A 21,623-nucleotide genomic window follows, 5' to 3' on the forward strand; every position below is an offset into this window, starting at 1 on the left:
TTTAATAAATAACTCCAAGACTGGAGAGGATACACTTTAATAAGTGAATCTGGGTGATCCAGCAAACCTGAAATGAATTTGCTAGCAAATGTTTGAATCATGGATCAGGATCAATAAATAAGGCCCAATGTTTCTAAGGCATTTGTCGTAGTGACTCCCATGAATCCAGAATAAACTACCAGAGTTTTTTTGCCAAGGCATCCTAATATGTTTGAATAAACTGGACACTAGTCTAGGAACTATAAGATATCATTGATAGTATTGTCACAGAACAAGGACGTGCATCCTCCTAATACTTAGATTGAAAGTTAAACCTAAAATCCAGCCCTACCTTCAATCTTTCACATTTGTATCAGCTCCTCTACTATACTGTAATTGTTTATTCTGATTTTACTGCATACAGTCAGCTTCTCATAGTGTGCTTTAGAAGCATCAGTATACAAACTCTCCTTAATTAGACCGTTGTTACATGCAATTAAAGCCTGCATTCCTGCTATGTAGAAACAATCTTCCTTCCCTACTCTGGGTCATTGGTTCGCCAGGGTGAACAACAATAAAAATATGGAGGAAATGAAAGCCTCTTGGGACCATCATTTGGAAGGCTTTGGACTCACCTGTATTTACTTAATTCTATTTAGCTCCTTAACAGACTATCAGGAACCCCGACAAATGATCCCCAATCTCCTTCTGATTTTGAATTCAGATAGATGTCAATGATAGGGCTATATCTCTTCCCAGACCATCTTTTTTTTTCTCCTCTCTCTTTCTTTCTTTCTTTCTTTCTTTCTTTCTTTCTTTCTTTCTTTCTTTCTTTCTCTCTATGCTTCTCCCTCTCTCCATCTATGCATCCAGGTTGCTATTTCATTTTACCTATAAGATATTTTGATTTATAAAACCTTTTTTGGAACTTTAATTTTATGTCCTATATTTTTAAGTTGATATGTCTACTCTACATTGCATTTTTGTCATTTTGATTGCAAATACAAATACAATTATAAAAAAAGAAGCTGCAGCAAGTCAGATAGAGTCCGCCTTGATACTTGGCTGATGGACATCCAACATTATCTTACTATCTCTTATCCCTTTCAATTCATGCAATCATGGAGGCTTAGGATCACATATGGGAAGCACCACAGCATCCTGTTTTTGGAACAACATCCCATTGACCCTCCACGAGCCATATTGATGTCATTGGGTAATGATGGTATTAGGTATAAAGTAAGATAAGTAAGCTGAAAGTTTTCTTTAAAAATGTCATCACCTTGCTGATCAGGGGAAAGGAAGGAACCCAGGAGGGTAAAATATTAGCAAATTGAGCTTCGGCTTTTAGTAACATTCTTCCACACTGGGACCTGTGACTGAGAATACAGATCATAGCCTTCGGGGAGTTAAGTGAAGTGATGTACTTATGAAGGAGTAATCAGATATTTTGCTGTTATACAAAATGTTCCCCATGCAATATTTATTCTTTTCATCTTTGTTGAATTTTAAAGAGGAAAATAAAAAAAGATTTTTTTTACTAAAATAATCCATTTTATATTGTTTCTGTGAGTCAATAGGTCTGGGGTAACAAAAATTCCTTGTTTATATACATAATGAGTGCATATTTCATATTCATCTACTTTCCACCATCTGCTATGTGTTAACACTTAAGGATAAATTCCAGGCAATCTGAATATCAGACTTGTGTAATCACATGTACAGCATTACTGCAAACAGGAGGACTAACACTAGGAGCCAATCAGGTTCTGTTGCAGTGAACATGTGCCAACCGGCAACATGATGATAGAAGGGCAGAGAGATCACATCATCAGTCTACTGAGTCTCCTCCAAAACTGTCTTGATATCAATCTCCTGCACAACACAAGACTAGAAGAGAGAGATACAATACTACAAGCCAACGCAGCATGTGCACATGTGTTCACTATTAACATTGCCGACCTTTAGAGTCTGATTTATTACAGCTGTACTAGACTGAAAAAGATAGACTTTCATGGGTGAAGCTGAGTGATCCAGCAAACATGAAATGGATTTCTAAAAAAAAAAATTGAAAAAATAATGTTTTCATCCCAGGACCAGATCCATTTCAGGTTCACCCATGATAGTCTATCTTCTCTGGTTTTGGAGAGCTTTAATAAACCAGGCCCTTAGTGTTTTCATCAGTGCATCTTCATCAAGAACACAATCCTGACCTGCAGGTTGAAATGGAGCACACAAATGAATCATTATCTTCTATTGTTTTGTCAGCACCATTATGGTCAGGAGTGATAACTGAACCTACTAAAAAATGCTGTATGTGATGAATAAATACCAAAGATGTCATTTGAATTCAGACAGGGAATCGTTTTATGTTTACTTTCTCTATAAGCCAATTATTGTCACTCATATGGTATGGAAAGCCCTCAGCGATTGCTTGTATTTTTTGGTCCTAGATTGTTGCTACTTAAGTTCTTTAATTGAGTTGTTTTAGCCAATAAATGTATAAAGGGTGTGAGAAAAAAAATGAACCTGGAGATATGTTATAAATATATGTTTTATCCAACATTTTAATTATTCATATTCGTACATGGAAACCATTTGATTTAACCAATCATTTTATGCGCATTCATTTTTTATGGTCGGCAAGCTTGGGTCATGGCAAAGGGATCTTTGTTCTATATATACTTGGACTTATAAATGTCCCTATAACTTTTTCCTCTTTCCAAAAGATCGGAGGTGTGTATATAGAATTTACAAAATGTTTTGGCAGTGACACAAATGTGTTTTGTAAACTTTGCTGCTTCAGGATTTTTAGATTTGTTTTTACATTTCTATAGTGTACTGTTATTGGCAAATAAATTATTGGCAAATAGTCAATATTTAAAGTGTTGACCCTTACTCTTCATACCTTCTGCAACTGACAACTGAGATATGGTGGATATGTCCCCAATCCTGACTGACGGTGATCCATTTTTGCCTTGTTAGTGCGTGACTTTGATCACAAATTATGGGCTGCTGTTTGTATGCCCACAGGTTCTCACTGGAGTTAGGAATTTCCTGGCCTGGGGTCCAAAGGTCATTGCTATGACCTCTGAGCCACTTTGGAATTACTTTTGCCCTGTGACATGGTGCTCCATTATTATGGAAAAAACACAAAAGCTCCTGGATTGTTGAGAAAAGTTGCTTGCATGATGTTTTGATACCATTCTTTATTCATGGCAGTGTTCTCGGGGAGAATTTTGAGTGAGCCCACTCTCTTGGCTGAGAAGCACATGGATTGTCTCAGAAAGCTTCACTATTGGCATGACACAGGATTCATGGTAGCGTTCACCTTTTATTCACATCAATCAATATTCCAGATGTCCTAAACTGAGAGAAGGAGGATTCATCAGAGAAAATAATTTTGCACCAGTTTTCTGCTGTCCAGTAAACCTTTCAGAATTTCAGCCTGTCCTTTTTCTTAAGAAGTGGCTTCTTCACTTTCCTTTTTGACACAAGGCTGATTTCCAAAAAACCTTCCCCTCACTGTGTGTGCAGATGAGCTCACATTCACCCTCTGCCAATATTGGGCAAGCCCTGCACTGGTGGCAACAGGATGGTGTAGCTGGCCCTTGGGAGGAGATAGCCCTGCGCCTCTTTTATAGCTATAAATCTGCCCTTAAAAACGTTCACTTGTGCTGATTATATTGCTATACTGAAATGAGATTTGCTGATCATTTTGTTCCATTGCCAAAATACAGTGAATTTTTTTTTATATAATAAAGTTACACTTTGTATGGTAATAAAGCCACTTTCATTTAATTATTATGCATCTGAGCCACAAGAAAAAGTGAAGCTGCAAAACACGTTCAGCCGTGTCTGTATAATGCAGAACGTTGGCATTCAAGGATCGCAAGTGTGTTAAAACTGAAAAAAAAACTAATGCAGCCATCAGCGGTAAGCTGCAATGGGTCTGATTTATTAAATCCCCCCAACACTGGAGGAAATAGACTATCACTGGAGAACCTTAATGACCCAACAAACCTGGAATGGGTCCAGGATTGAAAACATTTGGCAATAGTAAATGATTTTTAAGAAATCCGTTGCAAGTTTGCTGGATTCTGGTTCTCCCATATTAGTCCATCTTCTCCAGACTTGGAGAGCTTTATTAAATAGAACCCATTGTGTTCCATGTTCAATATTCTGGATACATACTGAGGGTGATTTACTAAAGGTGAAAATATCACCTAGTGAAGGATAATGCACTAAGGATAGCGAATGTGGTGATAGCTTTAAAATAATACCCACATATCACATGCAAGAAAATCTAAAAAACAGAGTTACCTTTTTCTTTTACACCATTATTGTATACTTATTAAACGTAGTAATTTATATTTGGGTACATTATGAAATCTGAATTCAAAGTGGAGAAATCGACTTTGTCCGTAACTGTACCCCAATTCCATGCTTTGATTGCACAAAAATATCAGCAAATATCTCACTAGATTAGTGAAAGTCTGTGTTATGTTGTTGGAGATATTGAAAAAAACTTGCTCATTTAAAGACGAACTATACTCCGGCATCTGGTCCCACGTCGTCTCGGCACTCTGGGCGATGCCATCTTCGTCTTCTCCTCTGTGTTCTTCATCCTACGTCACCTGACCCAGGCGCAAGATTGGGTAACCATATGGTGAAAAAAAAAAATTGCCAATTTGAGATCAGCAAATTTTTCTCTTTGGGCAAAAAGGTTCCTTCTACGCAGAAGGAGCGCCCAAGAGCCTGATGTAGGTATCCCGGGAGGCTTTGAGCTCCAATTCATTAGGGGGCGGTGCTGCACCCTTTTTTTATTTTTAAAAAAAGGGTGTTGCACCTAAAAAACTTTTAGCCGATATAAAAGGGTACTCCACCCTTTTATGTAAAGTGAAAACTCTGAGTATAGGTACACTTTAGGTTTGTTTTCTTCATTTGTGTAATACTCAACTGTAAGAAGTACAATTATTGTTTATAATCTGAAACAGGTGAATCAAAGTTATTTTGTAAAATATTTGTAGCTGTTTGTATATTTGTCATTTTTATTTTGCTTTTTGTAAATAAATATGATGCTTATGATTTTACTTCATTTTCTCTTCCTAGCTATCCATATCTAAAGTACAGTAAATTCAAGCTGTTGACATATTTGGAAGTCATACTGGCAACTGATATAAGGAATGGTGATGATTATTTTGACAGTCAAGTAAAGGGGGTATGGAAGCATATTGAACAATCCATTGGGGTCTGGAGTCATCAAAAGGTTAGGAATCCCTGCTTTACACCATTGGTTAACTTCAGCTGAGCTTCATCTCATTTACTAAGCCTAATGATATATCCCTTGCAAGGGGATAATTCACTTTGCTGTGACCAGCCCATATTCCTTTAGCAAGTAAACCCTAGAAGACATAATTACAGGTGTATTCTACATACAATGTCACTTAGGTAAGTATGCAATCAAGCTGTCAGTTGACATAAAATGTGTAAATTCCTTAGCCATGCAGTGGTGTGCAGTGATGTAATGATCTGTCAGCCAGGGATTAGCGGATGAGTTTAGCTGTGCAGACCGCGGTATGATGCAGTCAGGAGGAGGAGGAGAGGGGCGGTCTGTGCTTCACTACACTGTCATCTATAGCCAGGGCTCAGTATGAGCAGAGAGATGTCTGTGAGCTGTCTGTGCTGCACCAATCAGGCTGTGCCCTGCATCCCTGCCAACCTACCGACCATGAGTCAAGCCCTGTGGAATTATATGGAACTATCTTAATGGAAGCGATGTCACCACAACAGGACAATGTAGGACAGCAGCCTCGATCCTCATCCTTGACAGGAGATCCCAAATTATCCGGGGTAGCAGAAAGCAGAAAGGTATCTGATGCCAGCATGGCTTTGGGTTGTTGCTGTCTCTGTGCATTCTGCAGGATGGCATTGTGGGCATGATTTGCCATGCTGCTTATACCAGCTGTCATGCCCTGCATACATGGTGATATAGCTGCAAATTGCAGCCTGTCATTTTTTGCTGCTGGTACAGGTTGGCATGCTGGGATATTTAGTGCCTAAAATCCAAATGTTCACTGAAGCCAGGATTATATTGCAATATTATATTATATTGGCATCTTACAGGGCTCCATGCTATGCTTTGCCATAGTGAGATTTATAGTTCTTATATAAATGGGCAGCTAAAGGCTTGATGAACTTGGATTCATTGATGGCATACATATAAACACTAATGCTTTATTTGCACAATCCACAAGCCATTGCTGCCAAGGATGGTATCATGTGGCACTACATGTGTCTAGAACAAGCAAGTCTCTATGTACCTTGTCACCTGAGACCTATAATGCATGCTTAAATCTGGGAATAGGTGTTCATTTTTAAAGTTTTGCCCTTATTTTTAATATTTGGTGACCTAAAAGTGCCCTTGGTATCTTTATCTATCTTACTGTTATCATATGGGTTGTAAGGTTGTATTGTTGTATTGCAGACTGGCACAATATAAATTGCTTTAGCTTCATCATAGTAAAAGCAGTATAAATCAGGTGTCCAGCAAGAACAACCCATCAGGCTTTTGACAGCTCCCTAGCATGTTGATGCTGCTTTGTGCCCGGGTACTGACATGGCAGAATGAATTATTATGATATTGTTACATGAATCTGCACATAGATCAGCTCAGTACAAATTTGTTGTTTTATTTTTGAATTGCTTCATACCTAAATGTGCATATGCTGCTTTGTGATAATATTAATAATATTCTTATTATTAATAATAATAATATTAATAATAATACACAGGATTTATATAGCGCCAACATATTACGCAGCGCTGTACAATAATTAGGGATGGAGTTCACCCCCACAAGCTCAGTGTGGTGGCATCTATGTACAGCTGCCTTAGGTCTTGTAGGTGTAGAACAATTTGTTCTATAAAGAAGTCCAGGTTCAATGTTGGCTCCAGAGGGTCCATTCGGGGGAGACGTTCTCCATCACTTTTCAGTGCGCGCTCCTAATACTACATGTCACAAATTCAATAAGAGAGATGTGTAGACTGGTGGCAATGTATTGACAAGTATCCAGGCTGACTGAGCTCTGTGTATTGGTGGCAATGGCAATAACAATGCTGTGCCATTCACACTTACCCAGTTGTACTTTGCTCAATATTCTCATCTATAGTCATCACACATTTGCTTTTTTAGCAGATAAATTTCCTTTACACTATCTGACTTGTGCAAGAGAAAAAAGGGAATTGACACCACATGCTGCTTTTATATTCAGAGGTTAAAGCAGTGCATTGACATCTGGCATTGTATGTAGCAGCTGTTGATCTAAGATATAATATCCTTATACAGCAGAAATGCTCAGAGATTTTATGGAGAGCACCCAATGCTTAGGATGCCAGCTACTGGCACCACAACTGGCGAGTTACCAAAGTTAGGGGGCTCAGGAATGTAATATTAAGACAATCCTAAATTGATTGAGCAAGTTTATAAACACAAGTTGTATACACCCAGTCTGTACCAAGAGTTTTTTTTACCTAACAAAATGGTGCAATGTTTTTGCAGTAACTCATTTAGTAATTATCTGCTTAGATTTTTTGTAATGGGTTCTTTATTCGACTTTTTGGAATATCTTCCAGGTCAGAATGTATTATATGTTATTTGTATTCTAAACTATGTATAGTATTTTTTGGTTTATATCGTTGGCATTTTTGACTGTATATCTAGACTTTTAGGCAGTTAAAGCAAACTTGAGTTTTCCTGTAATATGTGACACTCCCACTGTACAAACCTACCTATGGGTTCTTTAATATAATGGATGCATTTATTGACCAATAAGGGAGTCTGGGAGGGGGAATATGGAGGAACCAAGCTCAAGTTATATAGGAGTTATATAGGAGGAGCTATATGTGCATATAGCTTCATCCACTTTTGTTTCTGGATCATGGACTTTTTTTTTTTTTTTCATTTTTTATTATTATACATTCAAATTGAATTGTGAATATCTATGGCAGGTTTAGGTAAAAAAAAATCTTAACGCGATAAGCTACAAAGAGAAATAATTTATTTACCAAGGTCCTTGTCTTTGCTATATTCTTGCTGCAAAATATTTGTGAAATAGTCAACGTAGTGAAGTTTGGGATTTAGAAGTATGTTTATTGCACAGTCAATGATTGGTTTATCGTTCCCAGTACATTTTGCTGGCAATACAGCTCCTATTATGGGGACCAGCTCTGTCCTGTTATGGTATTCAGGGGCCCCAACGGTGCACTGATTTATCATTGATTTGCCCTATTTCCTTGTCTTGAGAATCCAAGCACCTCTTGCCCATCTCATTTTATACATTTTATAATGAACTGGAAGAAAAGGTTATTTATTATTTGTTTTTAAAGAATCTTTAGTACAATTAGTAATAATCTGAAAACAAAAATTGTTCTTTAAAAGTTGTTCTTTATAATAATCATATTACATAATGGGTGTAATTAGTTTAATGCAAGGTCCACTTAATAGATCTGCTTTCCCTTTTATAAATTGTTGCATTGTATTAGTTGAAAAGCATATATATAAAGAAAAAAGTTAGCTTCTATACTTACCTTACCCTGTATTCCGCCTGTGGTGCTAAGGTGAAGGTGAAGCAACATTCCTCCTGGTGAAAAAATGGGAATAAATAGGATCCTAAATATTGTAAGATGCTTTTGCAGTGGGTTGGAGTGAGATTTGGGGTACTCAAACCTTAGTAGTCCCACTAGAAGGATAGTGACATCAGGGGTAAGGAAAGTATGTAGTCCTACTTTTTTCAACTACTTATCATGCAGCGTTTTTATAGGGGATGCCAGATCTTTTAAACATGGTAAGGAATTTGTCTACAAATCACTGGCAAATGATTAGAGATGTATTTTCATAGACTTTGGTCCTGGAGCAGTTGTACCTACACCTAAATTTGTAGATTAGAGCTGGCTAACCAGTACCTGTAGCCCACCTGATCAATGCCAGGGCAGGCAGGGGCTTGTAGTTGCCCAAATGCTGTAGTACTGCAAGCACTGCCACTTGTCCAAGACATTAATCTATAGAAAGTTAACATGAGACTGCAGCCAGTCTATGGGAGAAGATTAACATCACAGCCAGAAAATCTTTGCCTGTTCTATGCATTAAAAGAAGATCCTTGTGAGACACACTGCGTTCAATCAATGGACGTCATAACTCATCTTGATGTGTCAGGAGCACTTGTTATTAAGAAAACAGGTTATACCAGCTGATGCACTAAATTACAAGGCATCTTCTTGTTTTAAAAGGTTAATTAAAGTACCCAGAGAAAGAGTGTTTGTCTAGTGGGTAGCGCCACAGAGTTAAAGAGCGACTCCAGGTAACAAATATAATCATTCAATTAACAAGTTAGGAATGTAATTTAGACTGTAGGGCCTGGTCCATCTCGTGATGTGATACCATGCGTTGGTTCATTGCCATGTCATTATTCTTGAATAAAAATCCAACGCATTATGGTATTGCATCTGTGCTGTGGCACGCTACAGTGCACCAATGTGAACCCAGCTAGGTGCCCATTAACGGCTGTGTGTTTTCAGTGTGGCATTCCCTTCATCCAGGTCATTTCTTGTTACCAATGGCACAGCAACACTTTATTATTATTATTATTATTATTATATTAATAATAATAACACACAGTATTTATATAGCCCCAACATATTACATAGCGCTGTACAGTAAATAGGGGTTGTAAATGACAGACAGATACTGACAGTGACACACGAGGAAGAGAGGACCCTGACCAGAAGAGCTCACAATCTAACACTTTACATTATTTCTGTGTTTCTATGCAGTGGAAAAAAAATTTAATGGGCCCTTTGATTTTTTACAATTTTTGAAAGCATGCCGCAACTTAGTTGAAGTATGGAAACAGCAACTAATAGCCACTAATTACCATTCATTACACATGCTAATGAGCTCAGCCTTGTGTAGATGTTCAAAAGACAACAGAGGAGTGTTGCTGGATAGGATAGTTGCAGTGAAAGATAAAAAAACAAGCTCTGCACACAACGGCATTCTGATCAATGGGGGTGGGGAGGAGCAAGCGGCACCCCAGTGTGCTCTCCTGCATAAGAGTGAACAGCAGGAATTTCTGATGGCGGATTGATGGATGACATCGGGGGATCACTGTACACATGTTAAGACAACCATTTGTCTTGAGCAACTATTATCTGGTGTGTGTCATTAGCTTAAGACTTTGCACACCTTTTGTTGGTAAATTACCAATTACTGCTGTTTAAGACATAGATGATAGGAATATGGTTAAGAACATTTTGGTGCATGGATGACCACCAGGTCTGTAGATCACTGTTAGAGAAATATTAGTTTCAACAATCTATTGGCCATTTGAAAGATTGTTTAGAGTTTTATTCCAGCAGTCAGCATTGATAGAGTTTTCAGAAAAGATGATAATATTAAAAATATTGTAATCAATTTGCTACATAGCAATGTGCTTACATTAGTGCATGTTATTTTGGTTTACAGGCATTTATTTGGGCACAATGGTGTAAATGGCTGCATTAAAATAAAAGAAACACGGGATGCTTTGCTGAGTCTTCATGATTGAAAGAACTAAGATGTATAGATTTAGACGGGTGGACCAGGGATAGTAAAGCTGAACAGGAAAGTCTTAAGTGATGATGAACTTCCTTCAGCTTTGTAATAATTTGGGTTCTATCTGATTTGCTGCAGCTTCCTATGCAAACTATGAGAAGTTTATATGAAATTGGGAAAAGATCCTTACAACTGTGCAAGAAGAAATGTAAGCTAAAGTTCAGCGTAAACATATATCATGAAACATGAAATATTTGCTGGATGTATTTTGATTTATATAGATGTCTTGTATACAGTAAACAGCTGTTATTCACACTTTGAGTAGAATGTCATAGCAGTTCCTATTTGGACTGCACAAGGTCTCCTAGGAATCACTGTACAGTGGATAGCAGTATGGCTCTGCAGCCATGGGGCTTTGTGTTTTTTAACAGTAAATGATTGAATCAATTGGAAATGTCCTTCAATTGGCATTGATGTGTTTTTTTTTTATTGATTTTAGTTACTGTTTTAATAGTCTGGTAAACCAGAAGATTGAAAGCTGATACCTAAATATTTAAAAGTATTTATATAATGAGTGTACAGGCTCACTAGTACCACGTCCCCAACTACGGAAGCTATATACAAAAGTGACCGGAACTTTAATGGTAATGGAAATAGAAATCATCAAATTTATGTCCAAAAATTATAGAAAAACCTTTCTTTAATTTTTTAAATATGAAAATGTCAACAGAAGGACGCAGGGGTTTAATATTGTTTATGTAAAGCCAACAACTCCATTCAATGAAAAAAAGTGAATTAGGCCATATGACATAATCTTTTTTGACACTATGGACCTGATTTATTAAAGCTTCAAGACTGAAGAAGATAGACTGTCATGGGAGAACTTGGATGAGCCAGCAATCCTGTAATACATTCTACAAAATCATTTGCTATAAGTAATTGTTTTCAATCCTGGACCGGATTCATTCCAGGTGTGCTGGATCACCCATCTATCTTCTCCAGTTCTTCTCCAAAGAGTTGTAATAAATCAGGTCCTGTGTATTCACATTATGGGTGTCCTTTAATAAAATAATTTAGGCTCCAAGGTAAAGTATCACCTTGCAGGACAAAATTCACTCAGCTTGGTGAAAGTGCATATGCAAAGAATACCCAATCAAATACAAGGAAAACTAAAAGAACAGATTTTTTCCTTGCACATTATTAGGTGGTCGAAGTCAAAAGAACTTGAACTATAGAACGATATTCCATTAGTAAATCCAGCCTGTGTGTATCTGTAACTGTGCGGGTGATAAAATATTTCAATAAATCAAGATGTGCTATTTGGTGTAGTGTGTTAATGCACGTTTAAATGGGCTGACAACATTTCCCATGCGTACGTGCAGTGCACATTGCCAAGAATATAGAAAAGTCCCATACACTTGTTGAGTTGTATAAACCACACCAACATATTTGGTAAACCATGTATGAAACACCATTTGCAGCAAAACTACAAGCTAAGCAAGAATGGTCTGTCAGCAATCAGTTCTATATTTATTTTTTAGCAACCGCAAATGTACAGCTCCATGCCCATACGAAAAATACAATAAAACAGTCTACAAACATTCTACAATTACTAACAGAACATTGGCTCTAAAAAGGCATGTGTAGGGTAAGATTTAGTTATGGGGGCATGCCTAGGTCGATTGGAAATGAACTTAATGCTGCTGAAGAAGAGGAGAAAGAGATTTGGTGGTAGAGTTATGTCTAGATATGAAGTTTGAAGAAGTAAAAAAAAAATGTGGCATTCATTGATAAAAGATTTAAAAAGTTGTGTGTCAGCTGCAATTTATCTACATGCCTTACTTTACCACCATAGGGAGAGGGCTTGTTTGTTACTTTTGACCCATTTTATCATAAACTGTCAGGTTATATCTTTTTACTGCTCCTCAATCCTTTCCATATAAAAAAAATTTCTTTAGTTGTATGCAGTTTTAAATTGACAGTTTTGTATTACAATGCTATATCTGTGCCGTAAACCGGTGGTTCTGGATTTGTAACTGGCTATAAAGAATAAAGAAATAATATTATTCCCCTCTGTCCTGAAATGAGGAACAACCCCTTTGTTTATGAGGTTTGTGATGGAAGTAGGGACAGTTAAAGACAAAATGGTCCTAATGCACATCATTTCAACATCCTGCAGCCCTGCCATTCCATGAATTGGTTCCTTGGAGAAAGTGGGGCAGTTGTCCAGTTTACCCCACCCTAAAACCTGCCCTGGAAGTAAGACATTACCTATTGTTTTAGGAAGGTTTCTCTTGTGCTTCAAATCATAGCAAGAAACAAGCTAAAATAACTTTCACATGCTTTCTGGGTTGACAGCCTCAAGAGTTTTCTTGATTTCTTTTGAAACACAAACAACCTGACAGACTTGGTTTAACACCGTTTGATATGTTTCAAGCAGAAATGGGAAAGAGAAAAGTTTGTAAACATATCTTAAAGAAGAAGGGTAAATACACCGATCGGGAACAATGTTTATCTGCTAATGTAATACACATTTCCACTATTGCCGTGTTTGAGCACTATATTAAATGAGTTCTGCATGACTTCGCTTTCAAAGATTAGATAAGTGTGTTTACTTCTGCCTCCTAATGTATTTTATCATCAAGCCTTGATTATTTATGTATTTAGTGAAGTTTGAAAAATGTTTTCTGTAATGTTTACTTTTACTAATCTGGAAGTCTCAGCATGTCTTAAAGTTGACCACATATGCAGAAATTTCTTGAATGGTTTTGACATTGGATGATCAAACAAATACTTGGGTTGAATAATCAAAATTTGAAGCATCTAGCTTTTATATGGCCCAATTAACCCTACATTGCCTCAGCTTTGAGCAACTTTGTAAGCACAAATCTGGTTATCCACAGTGATCATCGTACCTGACCAAGCATTGTTCTGTATGATGGGTGTCCAGATTACAAGAGTCTATATCCCGATCCTATATCCTTTTTCTATAATAGGGAGTTTTTATATGCAAACATTTCTGTTGGCCTAAAAAATCAAGGGTGGTCCATGTAAGTCCTTGGCCATTGCAGAATGATCTAATCTACCTAAAACTGGTCATATGGAAGTGTAGCCAATGCTTTCTTAGATTTTAGATTTAGAATGAGGTTTTATAAATGTTGGAACTGTAGTTAAGTTTTTAATGCTGTCTTTTCTGTTGCTGGGTAGAATTAGCTTTTTAAGAAATCCAAATTTTAGGGGATTTTATCTCAGTAGGTAAGGGGGTAATATTCCAGCCAGGATCTTCGTTTACCTTGATGACTTTGCCCGGTGCCCCCCCCCCGAGCAGGGCCAGAGCTGTGGACCATGTTCCCTGTATAAATACCAGGCTCGGGGAAGTGAGCAGAACAACATGCCCAGAGTGGGCAGAACAACAGGCTCAGATCTGCGATGGGAGAGTGGACGGGGTTATTTTGACCATTATGATATCACGTTCAGTGGCGTCATGATTTTGAAACCCTGCCAACTCTCCCATCAGCCCCGCCTCTCTGCCAAATTTTATATTAGAGTGTGGCCCCTGACTGGAAAAGTTTGCCCACCCCTGCTCTAAAGCAATCCTCCTATTTACTAAAGGTTAAATCATCATGTTGTTCGTTTTTCACTCCTCTCTTTGCAAGGAATTAAACCAAAAAGGTTGAAATTGTGGGGGGTGATGGCCCATTTCATTGTGCACCATAAATGAGGAAGTGTTTTGAATACTTCAGTCATTTGGGCAGAGATGATGTTCGATAATTGGAATCGTCATTGAACCATACTATACCTGACATTACCAGGTACCTTGGCTTTAGTTGTCAGTGACAAGTATAGTATGGCTCAGGCAATGGCGTGTAAGTTCAGACTGCCCACGGCAGCTTTGGGGAGGTTGGGCCCAAACTGGCAAGACATCACCTGGGTCATTGACTGTGCTTTTTCAGGTATCTCCCCATGTTTTAGTGAAGTAATTACGCATACTACGATTTCCTCCCACATTCCAAAAACATGCAGTTCGTTTAAGTGGCTTCCCCCAAATTGACCTTAAACTGTGGTAATGACATATGACTATAGTAGGGACATTAGATTGTGAGTCCCTCTGAGGGACAGCTAGTGACATGACTATAGACTTTACAGCACTGCGTAATATGTTGGCGCTATATAAATACAGTGTAATAATTTATTTGTGATAAAAAACGGCCTGGCATTGTGCAAAGTACAGTCAGTGACCCAGGTGATGTCTGGGTATTGCGGGCTCACAACATCACCAAATATGCAGTAGGCAGCCTAAACCATGAACCTGGCTTTAGAATATGCAATTTTACATGGCACCAAATGTAGCAGCTGTATTCGTTTTCTTTTTTAATTTTTTTTTGCTTTGTGTTTATCTGGTGATCCCCCCACTAGCATACATCCTGTCCTAAGATAATGTCTTTGGACAATCCTGACTCACTGTTCTGTAACTTCTGAGCAGCGTTGTCACTCGAGTACAGGTAGTGTGAAAGAACTACAGTACCGGTTCATTAGTTTATGCCGTGCAGCCTATGCTTACCCCATCTGGGGTAAGACATGAGTGGCTGACAGACCGGTGGCTGGTAAATTATAGCAAGTGATGTGCATTTCTAAAAGGTCTTTAGGAGGATCCTGAAATGTAATGTTTTTAATAAAAAGTGTACAAGCGGATTTATGGAAATTGCTGTTGAAACTGAAGCTTTACTTTCTGCTTAATGCAGAACACATGCTATTTTCCTTGACGTGTTACATATTTTGTTTTAATCAGGTGCCTCTTCTTGCTAAGTTGCTTTTGTATGTTGAATATTTTTATCTACCTTTTAAAAAGTTCTGATAACTTTCCATTAGACAAATTCACTGAGGCTTTCCAGAAGAATCAAACACACAATATTCCTGCCAAATTCATATTTATTTCTTGTCAGGGTTTTTTTATTTGTAGGGAAAATTCCACAGTCTCTTGATTTTTTTCATCATGGTGGCATACGGGGCCCGAGTTCTTCTGCGTTCCCAAGTTATGTCAACACTTTTTGTAACAGCAGCCTTCATTTTCAAGCAGCAGTAAAACTCACTGCACATTACTAAACTTAGAGAGGAACAAAAGTTTGTCAGGGGCAGATTGGGCTCTGATTTTGGCTTTTAACAGTCTTAACATTAACCTGACTGTTAACATTTTAACAGTCAGGTATCATAAAATATAATAACAGAGCCAGAGATCCCAGAAATTTGAGTGCTTTGAAGTTGCAGCATCCAGCCAGATCCTTACTGGAAGGAGAGGATTTGCATTCTTAAAACTGGGATTTGCACTTTAAACATTCAGCATCTCTGTAAATGTACTGAAAACTTGACTTTGTACATGACAGACAGTTTGAAAATTGTGCATGTAATGTGTTCTTACTTTATAGTAAGATTAAAGTATATTTTAAGTACACGTTTTACAGTGGATGTAAACCCAACACCTCTCCTATGTGCCCACTTTTGGTCTGTTATATATGCAAAACGTTGAACGTGTTTTCCTTTATATGAACAATAATTGAACAAAAATACTGGTTAATCCTGGCAGAAATTATGTTCTGGTCTCAAATACGTTTATGTAAATACTGTATATACATATAAATTACTTTATATGTATATACAGTATTTACATAAACGTATTTGTATTGATCTGATTTTTACATATTTGCGTTTTAATATTTTGATGTATTTTGTAATTATATGTGTAAATGTGCCTTACAACTACCTCCACATAAATAATTTAATGTGGCTGGTCTTTGGGATCCCCAAAACACTGTGCACTGCAAAAGTTCAGCCTCCCTTATCTTCTTATTAGTCATTGATGTCATGAAGAATGAGGAACTGTAGAGGAAAATGGCCACATTGGATAATTCTGAAGATTTTTTTATTCCTGTGTCATAAATGTAAGGACTTTCATGGTCCTGAATGGCTATTTAAACCTAGTGGTCAGGTACCTGAAAAATAATAATGATGTGTAAGTGATTTTGCCTACAAAAACAGCTATTTATTTTGCTCAGTAGCATACTTGCACCTTTATTGTAGCTTTCTTCAAGAGGGAGTAAAGAAAGCCCTGTGTAAGCTTCAAAATAGCTCATGCAGGTTATACAGGGCTGAGGCCTCTCTACTGCCCCCCAGTGACAGACGTGAGACAATCCCCTGGCACTGTAACTAGGAGGTAGGTGAGTCAGTCACATGCTCCTCCATACCTAGAAGTTTCAGGTATTTCTCTTCACTCCAAGCAGCTGAATAGGGCAGTGAAGAAAATGTGAGTATACTGGGAAGAAGAAGCGTTAGGTGACCAGGTTACATTGCCATGAAAAGAGTAAAGTAAAGGCTCAATATAGAAACTGATTACTGAGATAATCTTGGGTATCTTGTTGTTTTCATTCAGATCAGGCCTGACTTTTAGGAGGGGCATCAGTTATGCATTACTTTCAATATAAGCAATGGTACCAAAAATCTAATAAAAAACAAAGGCATTCCCTGTCAGCACTGGGTCCGTATATATTAGTTGAACATTGGGAACCCCCATACTTTGTACAACCAAGCCATAAAAGCTTGGTCTTCATCCTTCAACGGGCTTGTGTAAATAAGTGGGGAGCGTTCCCTAACAACCAGCAGCCAATAAAATTGCTCCCTATACAACACAGCTGTTCCCACCTTCCCTTATGTTATGGTAAACAGTAGGCAGAGCTCCCATGGGCTGCTGCTTGCTATGGATTTACATTAGCCTTTCAGAGTGGGGTAGGAGAATCTGGCAATCCGAGAGATATTGATCCTTTACCTAGTCATTCACCCATTTACCACCTTGGGCCCCATAGAGAAAAGCAGTGGAACTCTTTGTGCAGTAAACTTAGGTACAAAGCAGAACCTAATATTTTTGGAACAAATATGGCTGCCTCTATGCAGATATAAATACACAAAATGAGTTTTTTTTAAACATTAAAGCTAAATAATAAAACTATTTGCATTCATCTGAATGCATGTACAGGTGTATACGAAAAAAACATTGTGGATTTCCTTTAAGCCAACATACATATACACTTTTGTTATTGAATGAGCTTTTGCCAACCTGTTTCACTGCATACGCACATTTTGCCTCTTGCGATTATTCATGCGTGTTCATCATTGGAGCTGTATTGCCAGGCATTGCCCAGAGTAGGGCAGGTGCATGTTTTTTGACCCTAACACTTGCTGAGGGCCCTTATGAGCCATAGCAACCTCCTGATTTCTATGGCTGATAGAAGCCATCAAAGAAAACTACACTACATATGGAAACACATGTTAACCTTAAAACATGTTAACATGGAAAACATGCCCAATGCATGCAGGAAATAGCCATGGATTAACCAAAACTAAAGTGTCAGTAAGCAGCAACAACGAAAAATACAATTAGGCATTGGGGCAAATGTTTTTTTATTGCAAAGATGATACCTACATAATACAATTAGAGCCCTTTCCTCCACAGCTGTCAGATGTTTTATTGTGATAGATGTACTCTGCAACAAGGGTATAAATAAAAGGTTTTACATTTTTTTATTTGTTTCCAAAACAAGATGAAATCTGCTATCTAAGCTCAACTGTGAAAAGTGATCTCCCCAGCTGGAACACAAACAGCAATAAAAACTGACAAAGGTTCTAATTCTTCTCTATTCCAATTGAAGATAATTGTATTTGTCAATGCACAAACATTTTCTGTGTGCTCGAGGAAATATTGATCTGTTTTATATGTGTGAATGTGTGAAGGTTTCATTTCCTTGGATTTTCATGAAAATTGACAGATTTCACAAAATTGTGGTGGGATGCCCATGAGTCAATGGAGAAAGCAAAATAAATAAGGCAATTCAGTGGTTCCTTTGGGTGCAGTAAGCTTAAATTGCCTTTGCATCTTACTTGCCCTGTACTTGTTCCTTATTAACATTTTTCGTATACCCTTTTCATAAAGAAGAAAATCTGTAAAATTAATATAATATAAGTATAATAAATAATATAAATATAAATAATAATAAAACTAGAAAACCTGGGTAGGCAAGTATGAAGAAGTGGGTTGTAAGGGCTTGTTTATTGTGTTGAAGGTAGGAGCGAATCTAATGGGATGAAGTTGGCGGTAGGGTTATAAGAGATGGGGAGCAAGTCATTGCAGGGCTGGAGGGGAATATTAAGGTGTTTTATGTATCACGTGGGAAATGTAAATGGGACATGATCAATTATTTATTTCAAGGCAAAGCACAGCAGTTTGAATTTGTATCTGAAAATGTAAAATGGAAGCCATGGGTAATGTTTCCAGAGAGGTGCGGCAGATGGAGAGTAATGAGAATGATATTATGATGAAGATGTCTCAGAATAACAGTAATACAATATTAGGAGCAGGTGATAAATATTCTGGGACAATTATTCTACAGAATAGTGTTGCCATTAATATAAGATAACAGATTTGTAATATTTTTAGCAGTATTGGAAAATCATAGCTGCAATCTGATTGAGAAAAGAAGTCAACTTAAATAATGTTAAATTACTTTTTTTAAGCATCAATATAGAACAAGTATTGGGGGTGATTTACTAAAAGGATACATTGTTTTCTTTAACTTAAATAAAAGTAAAAACTGGTTAAACTGTATTCCTATACATATCATATTATATACATATTATCAGGTATTTATATGTTCAGCTAAGTGAATGAACATGTTTGAAAGTGATCAGCCTCTACTCATTTATTATAACAAGGGCATTGTTAGAAACAAACATTTTAGTGAATGCTACAAACCTGGAAGCGTCCCTGAAAATTTCGGATATTTGGGAAGTATGATTGGCAGCTATGAAATGGTCTTGGGCATTGGTAGACATGTAACTAATAACAGAGAACAGGTCAAAGAAGGCTAAGTGGAAATATAATAATATGCATTTAACCATAATTTATATCAAGCTGATGACTGTCAGATTCTGATGTCTGCCCCAGTCTGCCTGGATGCTTGTTCTGCTGATTAAACTATTCTGCCAAATAATGCTTCTCTGGGGAAATAAACTGTGTCTGTGATTTCATCCAAGTCAGCTGCATTCAAGAGAAATGTATCATTTTATTGTATGCCTTAGAAGGATGTGATCCTCAGGTGCACTGTGCGTATCAGGTCATGTAAATGTTGGCGGAAATAAAGAATGCCAAAATGTGTACCTTCCTTTCTACTTTTCTTCTTGCACTCCTTCTTACCCTCTTCATTTCCTTCTCTTCTTTATTTTTCCTTTACATTGACTTTATATTCCTTCTTCCTTACTCCTTTGTAGCATGCATCCTGATGATGTGGTTCTTATTCTGGTCCATACACAGAACGAGATTGGGTGTCATCTGTACAATCCTGCAGCCTCCGGGGATATGTGACATACGTATCCAATAAGGCTGCAGGATTTCCCATCGGTCTTCTCACTGTGGCACGAACCCAGAAATGACAGAGGAAGTAAAAATAATAAGAAATAAGTCATTTTAAAAAACCTAAAAAAAATACAAAATTATGATTTTTTACCAGTTTATTGTAGCAAGCATATTAAATCTTAAACCTACAACCTTAAATTACATTATTGATGGAAGATCTGCTTAGGGATACGTGGTGGTAAATATAAAAATGTAGAATGATATTTACATATACCTGTGTTTGTGTCACCTGAGGCTTACTAAACAGGGAGGTAATGTGTACAGATCTGTAGGGCCTTTCTCTTAGCAGTTGTTCTGCTCAGTGTACAGAAGTTTGCATTCCCCGCTGTATTGGTCTGCATATACTGTACCACGTTAGTTTGCTTTAGTTTGGATAAGATGTACAGACTTTTGTCCAATAGTATTGCTGGCACTGGGATGGTAGACGTTTTTTATTTTTTTTTTACACTTTAATCACATAATGAATGACTAGGTGACTCCAAGTGTTCTGTTTCAATTCTTGTTTTTGTTTTTTTTTTTGTTTTTTTTGCTTGAACATTAAGGAATAAAAAGTACACACAACACAAACACTCCTATCAAACACCAATGGTATTGATAAAACCTCAAACACCATTGATGACCCATATAGATTACTATCTTTAGAAATTCTAGGATTTATTCCAGATATCCATTACAGCTGAGGAAGCTGATTGGATGAGTGAAAATTCAGCATTACAGAACATGTGCTGAAAGTTACTGATTACTACTAGTTGTACAGTGACCTAGATAAATAAGAACCTTCACAGACAATGGAAAGGAAAATATCTAAGCAAATTGTTTGTAACTGATTGCTCATTGGATTTTGAAAAAGGGAATTATTTTTTTCTGTTTTTTGGTTATTGGTGAAAACAAAGAAAATGAAGCAAAGGTTTTTATGAGGGACTATAGATTTTAGTTTGTAGATAAAAACAGATTATCAGACATTTCTCAGGATGGGCTTCTTCAGGAAAGAAAAATGATGAGACTAGTATGTCCCAATGTAAGAAGCACATCTTGCGAAACAAGAGGGATAAAAGAGACCCCAATGTGTTTTATGTATCTCCAATAAAGTTGGTACATGTATTGTTTTTTAACATTTAAATAAAATGATGATTTATGATTTTATGATTTTGTTTGTGAATGCCTACTGATAAAAGGTGCCTAAAAACTCTGTAATAATGCTTATTTATACGTTTCATATTTCTGATTATAATGAATGTGACACAATACCTTTACTAATATTTGTTATTTTTTGTAAAGGTAATATTCACTTTGAAAGCTCCTTTAGTAAATCAGCCTCATAGGCTGCAGGACACATATAAACATGCATACAGTTGTATATAAAAAAATGTAAATACTCCTAAATGATGGGGCACTACACATAGGGCCTGATTTATTAAAGATCTTAAAGGCTTGAGAAGATAGACTTTCATGGGGGAATCTGGGTGATCAAGCAAACCTGGAATGGATTCTTTTGCTATTAGCCGGCCAATGTTTGCAATCATGGACCAGATCCATTCCAGGTTTGCTGGATTGCCCAGGTTCAGCGATGATAGTCTATCTTCTCCAGTCTTAGAG

At 37.2% G+C, this 21,623-nt stretch overlaps 1 protein-coding gene across 1 annotated transcript in view; it reads left to right on the forward strand.

The window, feature by feature from the left end:
- The first annotated feature begins 5,608 nt into the window (after positions 1-5,608).
- The window catches only part of ARHGAP20 (Rho GTPase activating protein 20), a 76,259-nt gene continuing 60,244 nt past the window's right edge, over positions 5,609-21,623 (forward strand). Inside the window, exon 1 of the mRNA XM_072405273.1 lies at positions 5,609-5,850. Within this exon, the coding sequence (XP_072261374.1) occupies positions 5,749-5,850 (102 nt within the window). The 5' untranslated portion in view covers positions 5,609-5,748. The remainder of the gene's footprint in view (positions 5,851-21,623) is intronic.

Source organism: Pyxicephalus adspersus, chromosome 1 (genome assembly GCF_032062135.1).
Source record: "Pyxicephalus adspersus chromosome 1, UCB_Pads_2.0, whole genome shotgun sequence".
In the NCBI taxonomy this organism is placed as follows: Eukaryota; Metazoa; Chordata; class Amphibia; order Anura; family Pyxicephalidae; genus Pyxicephalus; species Pyxicephalus adspersus.